The 15,954-nt window shown below is 40.4% G+C and overlaps 2 protein-coding genes across 2 annotated transcripts in view; one reads left to right on the top strand and one right to left on the bottom strand.

Moving 5' to 3' along the window:
- Positions 8,260-10,737, bottom strand: LOC109228161 (carbonyl reductase [NADPH] 1-like). Its single transcript, XM_019393338.1, has 4 exons — positions 10,495-10,737; positions 9,692-9,950; positions 9,406-9,600; positions 8,260-8,986 (listed from the first exon to the last, which is right to left on the bottom strand). The coding sequence occupies exons 1-4, from the start codon at positions 10,584-10,586 to the stop codon at positions 8,591-8,593; spliced, it is 942 nt and encodes a 313-aa protein (XP_019248883.1). The 5' UTR covers positions 10,587-10,737; the 3' UTR covers positions 8,260-8,590.
- Positions 13,462-15,954, top strand: part of LOC109226562 (succinate dehydrogenase assembly factor 2, mitochondrial-like) — a 7,060-nt gene continuing 4,567 nt past the window's right edge. The window contains exons 1-3 of the mRNA XM_019391352.1: positions 13,462-13,686; positions 13,774-13,878; positions 13,975-14,101. Of these exons, the coding sequence (XP_019246897.1) occupies positions 13,580-13,686; positions 13,774-13,878; positions 13,975-14,101 (339 nt within the window). The 5' untranslated portion in view covers positions 13,462-13,579. The remainder of the gene's footprint in view (positions 13,687-13,773; positions 13,879-13,974; positions 14,102-15,954) is intronic.

Here is a 15,954-nt window from a genome sequence, read left to right as displayed (position 1 = left end):
TTTGTGCGGCCCGCACTCGACCCGCAAGGGCTATTTTGTCCTAGTTTTCCAGCTTAGTATAAATAGAACCTTTTTCCAGTTTTTAGGGTATCAGTTATTTCAGAACAGCAGCTGCGCTCGTGAGAAGCTATTTTGTATCCATTTTGGGCATTTTAACACAATTTTAGCAATTGAATCATTATATTTACTTTAGTAATTTAATATTATGTCTTTCTCTTCATCTATTTCTCTGATTTTATCTTCAAGCATGAGTAGCTAAACCCATTAGCTAGGGTTGTGGCTCAACCCTAGTGTGGGTAATTCATGAGTGTTGAGATTTAAGGTTAGATTGATTATGAGTATTTGTTATTTGGGTCAATTTTATGGTTTAATTTATGAATTAGTGGTTGCAAACACTAGTTTGTGCTAAGTTGACTTGGCTCTTCTTGAGAAAGAGAGCCCAAGTCTCCAAAATTGACCCAACAAGGAATTGGGATGTACTCAAGAGCTTTGATGGTCCCAATTAAAGGGTTAAACCTCGAGAGAGTAATTACCCGACTTGAACCCCGATTGCTCGGGCATATGTGTATACCCAATTGGTCTCGAGAGAGTCAATTAGGCAAAACCACTATTTCTACCGAGAGGTGTGGAGTGGGTAGTATTGAGCAACGGTTATAACATATTTCCCCAATCATGTCAATCGTGCCTTGGATGCAATTACCCATCAATTAGCCACCTAGGTGAAGGTCACTACCCTAGTACCCTTTAAACCATTAGATACAACTTGTAGCAATTTACTCTTTAATTTGTAGTTTGATAATAGTAGAATATAAAGAAAATCCAAAAATGAATAGAAGACCAATTAAGAGCATACACGCAATCCTAGGCTAAATAGATACTCGACTCCATCCTAGCTCTCTGTGGAATCGATCCCGACCCACAGAGATGATCCTCCCTCCTCTCCGAGAGAGCATGGTCTCACCTCGGAAAATTTTCCAATGCCTGCAGTAAAGAAGTTAGGAAACACAGAGGGAAATATTCCTTAGAAAGAAGAGTCACGCGGTACTCACCGTGATGTTTTGCCTCCCATCTACCCTTTGACAAATCTCGCCACTTACGCTCATCGTAGGTCGAGCAAGCTGCCAGTTTTCGAGTCCAATCCGCCAGATCGGGGACCTTATATGACAACCATGGGATTGCTGGGGAAAGGGAAAGAAAATACTATTACAGAGTGCTTTCACTATGAACAAAGATGACAAAAGCACAAGTGTACCACTTACGTGTGAAATTTCATTTCTCAGGGAACGACAGGAACTCTATAGGAATAACGTCAATAGTCAGCACTCGAACAAATCGACTCATCCACCCTCGGTCCCCATCTTCTTCATTACTAACAACAAAGGGCCGGGTGGATCGACGTCATAGAATAATCAAGCCTCGGTAATGCAAGGGCCGCTACAATCTAATGAGATAGCTGAGGGTGAACTCGAGCCCAGCTTTATCTGCAAAGAACCTTTTCGTCAACACTATCCTCCAAAATGACGGGTGAACCTGTGCCAGGGTAACATGATATCTTCTACAAAACTCGAGCACGACTCTGTCGAGAGGGCCCAATGTAAAGGGGTACGTGTATACGTTCAAAAACCCCTCTACATGAACCATGATGCTCTCATCGGGGAAGGTACCTGCAGTACGCCTTTTCTCCCCATCTGCAGTCTCTCCTAACTGCCTCAAGGTGTTCCTCTCCTATTGATGAGATGAACCTCGACGCATGCTCCCAATTTCCCTGAACATTGGGAGGTCTCTCTAATGTAAAGTCCCTCCTCGAGACAAAGCATCTCGAGGTTAGCTCACCGAATATCGGGGGTGTACCACCGACCGGGCGGGAAACAGAGGCAAAACTCTCCTATTCTTGGTGAACGGATTTGGGCATAGCAGCCATAACTATGGTGAAGTAAGGGAAGGGAGATGGAAACTTAGGCAAAAGATTTGAATTAAAATGGTGAAAGAATTGACGCAAGGAAGGAGAGCTCTATAAAAAGGATAGTTGCACAAAGTAGCGGAAGCCTAAAAAAAGGAGACAGCAAATACATATATAGAGCAAGTGGTGACTGTTCGCCTACTCTGAAGGCCAATTAATTCTGACCATAGCATTACCACTTTTGGAGAAGCGTACTGGTGGGACCACCCCGGTCATTTTGCAGTCATGTCATATGAATGATACTGTCATACAGCGCTCAAGAACTATCGAGATCCCTACATCGATCGAGCCTCGAGATGGTTCCCAATTTCGAGGATCTCTGTTATCACAAGCACGAGTTCTAAAGAGCCATCAACCTAGCCTCGAGATGGTGCCTGATCTCGAGGATCTCGGTTACTCCAAGTATGGGCTCCAAAGGGCCGACATCAAAATTCAAAGGTTAACTTTGCATAAGCATTGAAAAATATAATTTGAACACTTGAAGCAGAGAAATCCTTTTGCATTCACAAAAATACATTTACATAGGGTGTCTTTACAACCCCCCCCCCCCCCCCCCGAGGAAGTCATACACAAAAAGAAAGAAAAGAAGAAGCAGAGATGGCGACGTGAGTCTACTCTTCACCCTCACTACTGTCTGAATCACTTCCGGAACCCTCATCCAAAGTAGTTGAAGGTGTTGATTCTTCCTCCGAGGCCCTGGCTTTCTCGATCTCAATAGAGAGATCGCACCTTCAGCGCTCGCTTCCTCGAAGGCCTGCCTCCTAGCTTACAAACGAGCACGAGCAATGGCCCGAGCCAGCTTCTGCTCGGCCTTCTCAAGTATCTCTCTGGCTCGATCGTTTGCAGTAGCGGCATCTCTCTTGTATGAAGATGCTTTTTCATCAGCCTCAGACTTGGGCCACAGATAATGCAGCGGCCTCTCACTGAGCACTTCTAAGAAGATCCTGGGTCGAGGCCAACTCTCCTCGCAGAAGGTCTTCCTCCGAGGTCACGACCTCATTCTGCCTCCTCAGCTCGAGGATCTCCGTATCCTTGGCTGCAACCTCTTCCTGAAGCCGCCCCACGAGGGAATTCTTTTGCCTGATCTGCAAAAGCGAATCAAGATAGTGAGCTTCAAGTTGTAAGAATAAAAAGATGAACTCATGAATTCCGTGTTACCTGCTCAAAAAAGCTAGCCCGTTCCTGCTGCACTCTCTCCAGACTCACCCGAAGTTCACTCAACTCATCTTCCTTTTAGGCAGAGGAAGCCTTCAACTCGCTTAGCTCCGAGGTGAGATTCTCGACCCTCTCCTCATGGAATGAAAGCTCATCTTGAAGCTTGGAAAAGGCGCGGTCATACAACTTCTTGACCTACAACTAAGCAGAGAAGTTAGAAAGGCAGGAGTAAAAAATTTTTTAAGCACAAATGGTATGTAGAGAATATCACCTGCTTTTGGAGCCTCTCAGCCTCCTCGAGAGCAACAGGGGCGTCGAGATCGGTGTTCACGTCGACACCAACGAAGTAGTCCTTGAACATATCATCCTCTCCCTAAGAGGTCCCCGTATTGGCAGCGCCCGTGTCCTGGGCATCCCTTATTAATTTCCCTCGGAGAAAATGAAGGGCCCAACTCAAAGCCGCCCACGGTATCAATTTCTCTAAGGGTTTCTTCTCGACCCCGAAAAACTTCAGATTCGAGCCCTCCGAAATCACCAGCCGAGGATTTGCCGGCACGGACTGTACCAGGTCCAACTTGAGGTTCGGGGACTGTTCCCAAGCCCTCCTCGAGGTTCTCTTCAGCACGAGTTTGGTCCACATCGGCCACCCCCGACTCGGCAGCCTTCCGACCAACAGCTTGTGGAGTATCAGCACTCCGTCTCACCTTTGTGGCGGTCGCCGTCATCATCTTCTTAATGAAGACTTGCCGCAGCAGTCGAAGTAAAGTCGTGGCATCGGTCTTAGGCTTGCGGACCTTGGTTTTCTTCAATTCTAGATACTCGGTCGTCGCCTCCTTCTTCCTCTTCTTACCCTTGTCGGGTTTCGAGGTTTCTTCTTTACCAGGAGGAGCTGGTATTATAGATAAGCCTTCCCCGAGGCCTGTACAAGCATGATATGTTAAACTTAAAGCCACGAAGAATACTCATAAGGAACTTGGTAATAACAACAACGAAAGCATACCGTGCTTCTTGGCCTACCACCGCATTTTGGCCAAATCAGGCCAAACACGCTTGATGTAAGAAAAAGCAGAGTCTAATTGTATGATCCATCCGGAAGGTCCTGAACCGCGCTGAGGTACTAAACGGTGGCTATATAATCAAAAGAAGATCATTTTAGAAGGGGAAGAAGGGGCAACAAAATGTATTCGAGGTAGGGACACTTACGCTTCATGTTCCATTCCTCCGGTAATGGCATCCTATCAGCAGGGATGATGTCTGAGGTTCTTACTTTGACAAATCGGCTTATCCATCCCCGATCTTTGTCTTCATCGATGCTCGCCAAGAATGTCTTGGTGGATCGAGGGTGAAGCTTGATTAAACCTCGGAAGAGACGGGGCTGTACAATCTAACCAAGTGATCGAGGGTGAACGTCATTCCCTCGACCCGGTTGGAGAAATATCTGAGCATGTAAACAATCCTCCAGAAAGAGGGATAGATCTAACCGAGTGTCACTCGGTACTCACGATAAAAGTCAATGATCACCGGATCTATCGACGGTGAAGAAGAATCTACGGGGCCTAGAGTGAAAGGGTATGTATATACGCTGAGGAGGCCAGCTTTTTGTTCTACTATGCTTTCCTCAGGTTTGGGGATCTCTACTTGCACTGCCTCCCCCCATCCGTAGTCTATCTTTACCCTCTTCGTGTCGGTCACCACACTGATGTACCGAGACACGGGCTTGCATCGACCCGGTGTAGAAGGGGGATTTTCAATGGTAAAATCGGACACCGTATCGAAGTGGCCAGTGGTACATTGCTCAATGCTTGGAGGTATTTTTGGTTTTCCCTTAGATAGATGTGATGAAGAAGTGGTACCCTCCTTCTGAGGTACCGTTTTGGAAGTTTTAGCCATAAATATAACAAAGTTTCTAAGGAAGAAGATGAAGAGGCAAGCACAGAGAAGGGATGAATACAGAAGGTGGTGAACTTTGATTTGAAAACTTGAAGATACTGTAAAAGTGTGAATGACAACAGTTGAGGTATTTATAGAAGCCGTTTGGGCAACGTTGGAGAAGCAGAAAAGTCAAACTAATCATGTCTCATGGGCTTCTCGATGATCGTGCTGACAGTTACCTCTGCGTAGCCTTTGAGTCATATCATTTAATGCTCTGATAGGCTGATCGTCATGAAGGAAATATCGAAGAGGCAAGAGTTCAAGGCCATTTCTTATCATTTTTACTCTAAGAAATGGGAGGACTATCTATATACGGCTAAAATGGGAGAGTCCAATTTTGTGATCATTGTAACGCTCCATAGCCCGTCTCTAGAAGGCTCGAGGAACAACTCGAGGTTCGACCCCGAGGGTTCCCTATACTCGACCTCAGGACAGTGCAAATTGGTGGCTATGTTGGACAAGTGGGAAATTCCCAAAGCACGTGGTTAGAGTTAACAAGGTCTACAAGAATAGTACAAGCCCGTACCGTGACATTAAATAGTTGTACCAGCTGCATATCTTTGTAATAAATGGTTGTACCAGCCGCATATCATTGTAATAAATGCCCCTGTACTATGTTGGAATTCCCCCTCCTATATAAAGGGGACCCTTGTCATTTCTTGCACACATGATATTTAATACAAGAACAAGAACATTCTCTGCTCTCTAACTTACACATTCTCCATTGTCTTTCCTTTGATTTATTGCTTTCATTTATTGTGTTTTACTGATTGTTTCTTCATTTATTACTCATCATTGATCATAAAGAGCCACCATCAAGGCTCCCATAACTGTTAGTTCTTTATCGGCCATTCCCAGTCAGGCATTTTGGCCCTACCTCGAGGCCCAGCTTAGGCTAGCTCGAGGCCGCGATTCACAACTATTCGGTTTGCAAAACATACTGTCTTCGAGCTCTTATCTCACTTTTCTAATTCACACTTAGCATCTATCGCCTAACAACTAGCATTAAAATAAATCACATATTTTTAGAACCACAAAATCAAATTTAACTGTAATTATCATTTTCAAGGTAAACAGTTAGCACTGTGTAAGTTAAGAGCATGGTGGTAATTATTCAGGAAAAAACCTCACCATAAGAAGAGGCCTCCCATTTGCCCTTCGAAATCTTGTGCCATGCGCGCTTGGAGTACAACCTCTGCTTGCAGATCCCCTTGATCTACTCCTTGATTCGAGGAATTGCATTAGGAACTTGAGCAATAGCTGCACGACGACAAACGCATGCGATGAAGAGAAGGAACAAAAATAAGTGAAAACTTAAGGAAGACAATACTTACAAGATGCGTTCCACTTCTCGGTGAACGATAGAAACTCGGGAAAGATCATGTCTTCGGTTTTCACCTGAACGAGCCTCCCCTGCCAGCCTCGGTCTCGGTCATCGTCGATGCTCGAGAAAGGAGCCTTGCTTGCTCGGCGAACGAGCTTGATCATCCCCCCTCGAAAAATTTGGGGACTGTATAGGTAGAGTAGATGGTAGAGGGTGAACCGAGGGATTTCCGTATTGTTCACGAAATGGCGTAAGAGGATCACGATCCTCCAAAAGGACGGGTGGATCCACCCAAACCACACCTCGTACCTTTTGCAGAAAGCAAGGACTATGGGGTTTACTGGCGCAAGTGTGAAAGGGCAAGTGTAAACACTTAAGTACCCCTCCACGTAGGTAGTGATGTCATCATTGGGCCCAGATACGACCATATCTTTACCCTCCCAGTTGCAGTCTGCTCGAACTATGGGTAGATTTTCCTCGGTAACGGAGCATACGTATCTCCATTCCCCTTCGCCTCGATCATGTTGATGAGAGGCCTTCTCGACGAGAAAATAATTCCCAATAGAGCAGCCCCCAGGTACGAAGCTCTTCATGGGGGGCTCTTGAGCCACCTTAGGGGTGGCCACCTCGGCACCCATAGCCGGGTTGGAAGTTGAGGGAGCAGTCCGTTGAGGCACGGACGTGGAAATATTAGCCATCGTGATCTGGGAAAATATGAAGATTTGAAGGAAAAGTATGAAGATTTTGAAGGTGGGGACGAAGATATGAATGTCTGAGTTGAAGATCCAAGATAAGTATATGAGGATTAGAGATGGAGATATGAAGGTTCAAGGAGCAATTTATGAAGATTTGAAAAAGTTAAAAACCGTTAGAGAGTTCGAGAGTAAAATCTAGAATCGGAAAGTGAAAGAAGTGAAAAAGGTTAAAGCTTTTATAGGGGAAAAGGAGTCAATGCGCGACGTTTCACATTCAAAGGCAGCCAGCCGGTGATTGACACGTGTTCGAAGTTAGAGCGACGCAACTGATGGGACGTTTTGATTTATCCGTCACCTCAGTTGTAACTTACGAAGGAAGAAACGGGGGTTCATCTACAGTTTTCCATCATTTTGGCAAACCTTCTCTCCTGAAAACGAGGGTACTATCTGTATACGGATAAAATCGGGGATAATGCATACCCCGATTCTCGATGAAGAAAACGGAATGAGGGCATGGACACACGAGATTGAAATCGGGAGCCCTTCGTATCGAGATCCATGAAAGTTGAACGATGTGCTCATAATCGGGCCTGATAAAGCGACGCGCCCCGGACCCAGGACGAGTTCTAAAGACCTCGGGAAACACGATAAACAGTTACACACGACGGATAGAGGGCCGTTATATCCGCATCCAACCGGCTATCGCGACGCGGATCTTGCTCGATATCTGGTAAGGATCAGTAATTATCGAGAAAGGAAAACTTTTACCTTTTTTAGACTTGCACTAGGGATGAAACTCTCCTGCTATATAAAGGGGAAGTTTTTCTTTTGTAAGACACGTTGTACCACGCAAATCAAAGCAATACAAATTCATTTTCTGCCTTTTAGCTACTATTAAAGTCCTTGTTCACTTAACCCGTTCTTCATTAACGATCGAGCTCGAATCGAGGATCCGATCGAGAACAAGGCCATTGTTTGATATCTGTTCAGGATTGGCCGCGGCGTCGCAATTAGTTTGATTGTTTAATTCGTTTATCTTATATACTTAATCGTTTTTTGTTGAATCAAACTACGTATCCTTAAACCGCGTACAAATTTAATTGTTATCCGATTTAAGGGTAAACATATGTAGTATACTTATATCCAAAGCAGAACATATCTATAGGCTATAAAACTGAAACGTGACAACAACATAATGCATAATACAATTTATTAAATCCATTACAAAGGTCAAAAGCAAGCTTGCCAAAACTTCTAAAAACAACTATAAGTACAAATAAATGGCTCTTCATCAATATCTTCGGGCAAAAAACCCCAAAAATACAAAAAGCAGGTCACGCTTTCATCTCTAGGCAATCAATTTTAGATTTCTGTTCACACCAATATCAATTGTGTGCATTTTAGTTAATAACATAAATTTATATGAAGCAATCTTCTCTCTTGAATCTGAACTCCCATCACATTCTTGTTCATAAAAGCAAAAGAAACTCCTCGCTAATTCAGGAATCAGTATACACTGACAATTTAAAAGTTAATCTCACGCCTCTCAGCAAAAAACTTACCACTCACAAACTGATCAGGGAGCAAAGCAAGCCAGACTGCAGTATCAGCAGCTTCTTCAGGAGAAACATGCCCAGCCCAACCAGTCATAGCAGTTTTCACCCAACCCGGACAATAGCAATTGATATATATTTTATGACCCTCTGGCCTTTCCTCGAGTATCCTTGCCATTAATCTGGTGTAAGCATTAACGGCTAGCTTTGACAATGAATAATCTGTGAAAACATGAGGCCATCCCTCTGATTCCCAAGTCCCATCTTTTACTTGTTCCAAAAATTTGTTCATAGTATTGTCGATGACTTCCTCGGATAGCGTGTCGACGTCTTCCAGTTGTTGTCTCACACTGACATTTGAAATTCCCTGGTAACATCAAGCAAAAATAGATCATTCTCAGATGTTGTTGGAAAAAATAGTTTTTTGGGGCCTAGTACACGCATAAGGGGTGCACTGCTAGCTAGCTAATTAGCCGGTCTATTAGGTTGTCTAACCCTAACCTTAAGTGCAGTCTATATAAATACCATTATGGGTGTTTGGAGATTGACTAATACACACAACAAATGGGGCTAGGGTTAGTAGTTCTCTGCATCAAAACAAGAGGATTTTTAGCTTGTGGAAAGAGGGGATCCATCCACCACGTGAGGATTTCTAACGACCAGTAATTCGAGTCGTGGTTGCTACAGTCCGCCAAGGGGAAACCCGCAGGTCTCCTATACTCCTTAACTATTACAGATGCTTATTCCAAGAACAAGAATGAAATAAACAGAGGTCTAATAACTTACATTTCGTTTGCTATTAAGTCTTCCCAATCGTGAGGTCACACTAACAATTCGAGCACCAGCTGAAGAAGGCCTCATTAACGGAATCAGAGCTTTAATCATATTTTTGGTGCCAAAGTAATTGGTCTGGATAACAGTTTCAGCAAACTCCACAGAATTTTCTTTGCCATAATTGAAATTGACTCCTGCATTGTTGATCTACAAGTCCCACACATTAGCTGAAATTGGATAAATTTTCAAATAATACCCCAAAAAATAAGTGGCAATCAGAATACAAAGTAATTGATACCAGTATATCTAGGCCACCATATGTTTCTTTAATCCAATCACAAAAAGCTTGAACTGATGCAAGATCCACAATATCCAATTGATGAAATGACACATTTAGACCTCCTTCTTGCAAGACTTTAACTGCTTCTTCCCCAACTGCTGTCTCTCGCGACGTAAGAACTACAGTTACGCCATGTGATGCCAGTTGATGAGCAATCTCAAATCCGATTCCTCTATTTGCACCCGTCACTACAGCAATAGTGTCAGATGACCACCATCTGAAAACCATATTGTAGCATGTAATTAGCGTTATGCTCAAATTAAAGAACCTAAGGGAGGATATTCTGATATGTTATGCTCATAAAAAGTAGTCGCCGCCAAATTTAACCATGCTGGATAAATTTCTACGGATTCAATTGAAACAATTGTTTCTGATTCGATCTATACATACATATGCAAAAGAAATTTTAAAATTTATTAATATAATAAAATCACACACATTCTGAACTCACTAACTCTAAGAATCTATGCTCGAGAAGCTAAGACAAAGATGCGAGAGACTGCATAATGCATGGTCTTACACATGGTTTTCCTCCTCTTTATTACCGTATATAATAGGAAACTCTATCTTCAATCTTTGATTATTGAAAGGTGGGCCGAGGCAACAGTGTGAATTAAGCTCTCCTAATAAAATGCAAAATGATCATTATATTCATGAGTGTGGCAAGTAATGATGTTGCCATTTCGATTGGATGAAGGATCTAGCCCAAAATGTAAAGAAGGAATGAAAAATAAAAACTATAGAAATTGGAAAAGCCAGACCTTTGGTGATCAGAATATGGAATAGTACGGAGAAGAGAGATCTCTTGGCGTCTTTTCTCCTTTCTTTCCTTTGCCTTTTCCTTTTTATCCATTATTATTATCTTCGACGATTGTTCTTCAAAACTCTAGCTAATCTGCAGCTGCATTCATCTCCTGGTTTGGCTTAAGTTCGAATAATTGTTAGATAGAATGGTAGGAGAGTCGATTGATGTAACAGAAACGCGTACTTCTTCCGATTTATTTGGAGCAATCCTTGTACTCCGCCAGTGTTTGTTTGAACAACCTTCAATTAAATACTTCACCCATATAAACCTGAATAAATAAAACAAAAAAGGAAAAATAATTAAACATGGGTTCCTAGTATCTTACCAATTTCCATGGAATTTTTTTTTAGAAAGAATTACAAGAAAATACACATAACTTAACACCATAATAAAAAGGCCCATGTTTTTAAGTTTTACTCTACCTAGCCCATATTGTACATATTTTGAAAGCACTTGCAAATTCAAAATAAGTGTTCTTACAACCATTGCTTCTAAAAACTATGGAGTTAAATATGTATTCTCACAACCATCACTTTCGCTCTCTCTTCTTCTCACATCTTCTACATATGCTTCAAGGGGCCGGGTATTTTCTGCTTCTCCTCCTGTGTCACCTAGTTGCAATGTGAGAAAATTGAAAAGTATAAGTCCACCATTAAAGGCCATTCAAAGCTTTGCTTTTAAAAATATAATTTTTTCAGTTTGTTAGTTGTTTGGATTGGGTGTTGTTTCAATTGATTGCAAATAACAAAAGGAGTTCAAGATTTAAATTTGAAGTGATTTGGAGTAAATTTGAGCAAGATTTGAGTTAAATTTCAAAAAAGATGCAAGGAAGAAGACGAAGACAGTTTTTTGTATAATTTTGTATAATCTGTATAATAGTGTATATGAATGTTAAACACATTTTATATACTATTATACACTTTTATACACCTTTATACAAACATCTGTAGACGAACTTCTTCCACGATTTTCAATTGCAATTCTTGTCCAAAACCAGTCCAAATTTTCCCTATACAACCTCCTTATACTATTTCTAACAAGTTTAAATAATACCCGTTCCAGAATTCTCATGAAATCAAATTTGGAATTTAAACCCACATATTTAAACTTGTTAAAAATCTAATTTTCACTACCTAAATGGATTTGGTTTGTTGAACTAATATTTGAGTCACGGTTATTGATTCGAAAGTTAACATAAAAGCTTGAGCAATCTTTTTTAAAAATTAAATAGTAATTTGGAGAACCTATTGGAGTTGAATGTTGAGTATTAGCCTATTATTTTTGGGCTAGTTGGTTGTAAACTGAAATACGTGCTATAAAATTAAAAAATAGGAAGCCCAGTTATTATTATGTGAAATTTTCCCAAAAATTTATAACAGGAGGTCCTTTCTAATGTTCTTTTTCCTCATGTGTTGATACACTTTTGGAAAAATTGAATTCACAATAATATAACTATTTTTTAAAAAAAAATAAACCCCATAATTTGAGTTTATAGTTGAATTCAAATACTATTGGATTGTATGAATTATTAGTTTAAATTAGAAACTAGATTGGAACGCAATTAAATTAAGTTTAAAACATAAAATTGAGAATTTTGAAGGCAAATAAAAATTGTCCTAAATTGAACTTCATTTATAATTTGAATTCTTAATTTAAAACTATAACATGTCACCGTAAATCAGCTCAAGTTAAAATTTGATTAAATTATCTCTCACAAAGAAGGACGTAAGAATAAATTTTATAGTAATTATCATTACAACAAAAGTAATTTTTTTAAATAAAATTATCTTATTTAGTTAGTTACTAAATCTTCTACTAATTAATAGAGTTTAAGGGAAGTCGAGCCAGACCTGAAGTGAGCCTCACTGATCAAACCGGACTTTGAGCGAAACCAGTTTTTGGACTGGTCATTCAAAAATAGTAAGCGTTTGCAAAGTCATTGAAAAATAACTATTATTTTGCTGCAACACGGAAAGTTCCAGTATAATATATTGGAGATCGGTGCACCCGTGTATGAACTTCCAGCATATTATGCTGGAACTCCAACACGCGGAAAGTTCCAGCATAATATACTGGAGATTGTAGCACCTGTGTATGAACTTCCAGCATATTATGCTGGACCGATATATTATAGTGGAACTCCAATATAATATGCTAGAAGTCCAGTATATTATATTGGAGTATTTTTTGGATTTTAAATAGTATTTTCGTTCAAATTTATCTTTATATAAAAAGTGGCTAAATTTTGATTCGTTTTAAAACTGTGGTTACTTTTGATTGCCCGCTTGTAAATCTTGATATTTTTTAATTTTTGCCCGATTACCGAACAAAGCGTCCAGCCCAAGTTGAGTGTTCATATGCGGGTTTAAGGTTAAAATATCATGGTATAGCCAGTTTTCACACTGGTCAATGAAAAATAGCCAGCGTTTATCAAGTCAATAAAAAATAGCCACTATTTTGCTGCAACAGGGACCGGTCCAGTATAATATACGGGAGTTCTGGTGCATTTGTGTACGAACTCCAGCATATTATGCTGGACTGGTATACTTTGCTAACTCCTGTAAAATTTGCGGGAGACTGGAGCACCAGTGCTCCAAACTCCAGTATATTATACTGGACAATTATACTTGCTGGAACTCCCGTAAAATTTACGGGAGTTCCAGCATAGTTATTTGCGGGAGTTCCAGCATAGTTATCCTGGAACTCCCGTAAAATTTACGGGAGTTCAATCATACTTATGTTGGAACTCCCATAAAATTTGCGGGCGTATTTTACCAGATTTTGAACAGTATTTTCGCTCAGATTTAAAGTGGCTAAATTTCGTTGACTTTTGAAACATGGCTATTTTTCAACGACCAGCGATAAATATGGCTATTTTTTAATTTCTCGCGGGTGTAAGTGGAAGCCGAAAGGCCACGCAACGCATTAGTTAGACAGACCGCCTTACAGCTTAAATTCCAAACCGAAGAACATCTTCTCCTCAACCAAAGTCTGATTTGAGTTTTGATTCTCAAAGCAACTGTAGTTGTAGGAGTAAAAGAATGGCGAATTTAAGAAGGGCACTTCTCTTCACCATTCCTCGGATCCTCAATTCCTCTAACAGGTCATCTGTTGCAACCTCCACGCTCCCATCTCATAATCTTTACAGGTTTGAAAAATCTAACATTCTTACCCTCTTTACCTGTTTATCTTTTTTTTTTTTTAAAAAAAAAATTAATTATATTTGCTTGTTTAGGCCTTTGGCTGGAACATTTTCGCGTTTCCTTTCTTCCAACGAGGCTTTATCGCAGAATAATATCGATCTCTCCAATGAAGAGAGCAAAAGACGTTTATTTAACAGGTGACATTATTTTTTTACTATTTGGTATGGTGGGTTATAATTTCCTCCGCCAGGTTCATAATATGTTGTCGGTGGTTTTATCTTGTATGGATGTAGGCTTATTTACCGTAGTAAACAAAGAGGGTATTTGGAGCTGGACCTTGTTCTGGGCAAATGGGTGGAGGAACATATACAATCCATGGACGAAAATGGAATTAAGTCCCTTGTTCATGTCCTTGACCTGGTAATTTTCTTTGTTTTTCATTATAATTCTTTTTTCTTATTTCCTTTGGACTTCTCCTTTTTGTATGCCAATAATTCGAGATCATGCTTTTGCTGCTCTAGCTCGTAATAGGATCTTGTTATGTTGTTTTCTTTTTCTTTTGGGGTTTTAGTATGTTTTAAGCAGTGTTGTGAAGAGTGTGAAGCGAGGAAAAGCGACAACCCCCATTTTACGAAAAGCGAGAAGCAAGAAGCGAAGCGCTCGCTTTTTTTAAGTGAAGCGGAATTAAAATAATTTAAAATAAATACGGCATAGACAATACATATAATTGTAAGCAAATGTTCAATACTTCAATTAAAAAACTAAAGAGTAGCATCAATTAAAGCACAAAATGAGCATCCTATTCTTCTACAAGATTGTCAAATTCTTGTATTCCACTATCATTATTATATTGCTCGTCATCTTCTTCAACTTCATCTTCTTCATCAACTAGGGACAAAGTAGCTGCCTGTTCTCCCTTCCTCTGTGAACTCGAAGTTGAGGTACTCCCCCTCAAACCATAAATCCTCTCCCCAATTTCACGCGCCTCCGCAACATCACCCCAAGTGAAATCAGAAGTATCCTCAAATACTTCTTCAACTGGATGATCTTCCGGGACTTCAGTTAGCCATTCATTAGCATCATCGATGTTGTCCAATCTAATTGGATCAATTACATTGCGAGTGTTGTAACGACGCCTCAATGTTCTATTGTACTTAATGAAGACTAGATCATTGAGACGCTTCAAGGTTAGTTTGTTCCTCTTTTTGGTATGAATCTACAAATAATAAGTAATTAGTAAGATTAGGACAATTGAGATATAATTTAATTATCTCAATATACTAAATCTTTCTTATTAGTTCTTACATGCTCAAACACGCTCCAATTCCTTTCATACCCAGATGAGCTACATGTTAGACTTAGAACCTTGATGGCAAACTTTTGTAAATCCGGAGTGGAATGACCATATTGCTTCTACCATTCAACTGTAGAAGTAGAACAATTTTTCAAAACATTATATTGATAAAGAATTAACTTATTAACTATAAAACAACATATAAGCACTCGATCACCTGGTGACTTCGTCTTTCTTTGTCTAATGGCCATGTTTTTTCCAAAAAGTTGCTCGACATTCCTATACTAAATTGCTCTGTGATTTTATCTTGCACGGATTCTTCAGGTATCAACTTACCATTCCACAAAGGTTCATCTCCTAGAATCCTCTCTTCATTGTCATAAAACAGTTCCGGGTTCAAAACAAGTCCAGTTGCATGCAAAGGGCTATGAAGTTTACTATCCCACCTTTTATCTATGATCTCAAAGACTCTTTTGTATTTTCTTTGGTCACTAAAAGAGGCTTGAATAGCCTCCTTTGCCCTATCAATTGCTTCGTACAGGTAGCCCATTGGTGGCCTTTGCTCCCCGTCCACCAAATGAAGCACTTTAACTAAAGGACAACCAATCTTCAATGCATGAACCACATTGTTCCAGAATGAAGGAGAAAGTATAATATCTGCGGATTCTCTCCTTCGAGTTTCCCTTCCATAGGCACTGCTAGTGTACTCATCTGAAATAAACAACTTCTTCAAATTGCTTTTTTGCTCATACATCCTATGCAAAGTCAAGAAAGCAGTAACAAATCTTGTCTTTGCAGGTTTCACCAAGCTTCTTTGTTTAGTGAATCTCTTCATCATGTTCAATAACAAAAGCCTTTGAACAATATAGGAATGCACTCTAATTGCCTGATTAAAGACAGTACTGAAGGGTCTTTCCTTGAAAATATCACCGAAGATCAAATTAACAGAATGTGCTGCACACGGAGTCCAATAGATATG

This window comes from Nicotiana attenuata, chromosome 6 (genome assembly GCF_001879085.1).
Source record: "Nicotiana attenuata strain UT chromosome 6, NIATTr2, whole genome shotgun sequence".
Lineage (NCBI taxonomy): Eukaryota > Viridiplantae > Streptophyta > Magnoliopsida > Solanales > Solanaceae > Nicotiana > Nicotiana attenuata.
Note: the sequence above shows the minus strand (reverse complement) of the source record. Positions and strands in the feature narration are given on the sequence as shown.

Coding starts and splice junctions, on each gene's coding strand:
- LOC109228161 (XM_019393338.1), bottom strand. CDS start 10,586: ATGGATAAAAAGGAAAAGGCAAAGGAAAGAAAGGAGAAAAGACGCCAA. Junction 9,951..10,494: donor CCATATTCTGATCACCAAAG/GTCTGGCTTTTC, acceptor TATGGTTTTCAG/ATGGTGGTCATCTGACACTA. Junction 8,987..9,405: donor GACTTAATAGCAAACGAAAT/GTAAGTTATTAG, acceptor TGATGTTACCAG/GGAATTTCAAATGTCAGTGT.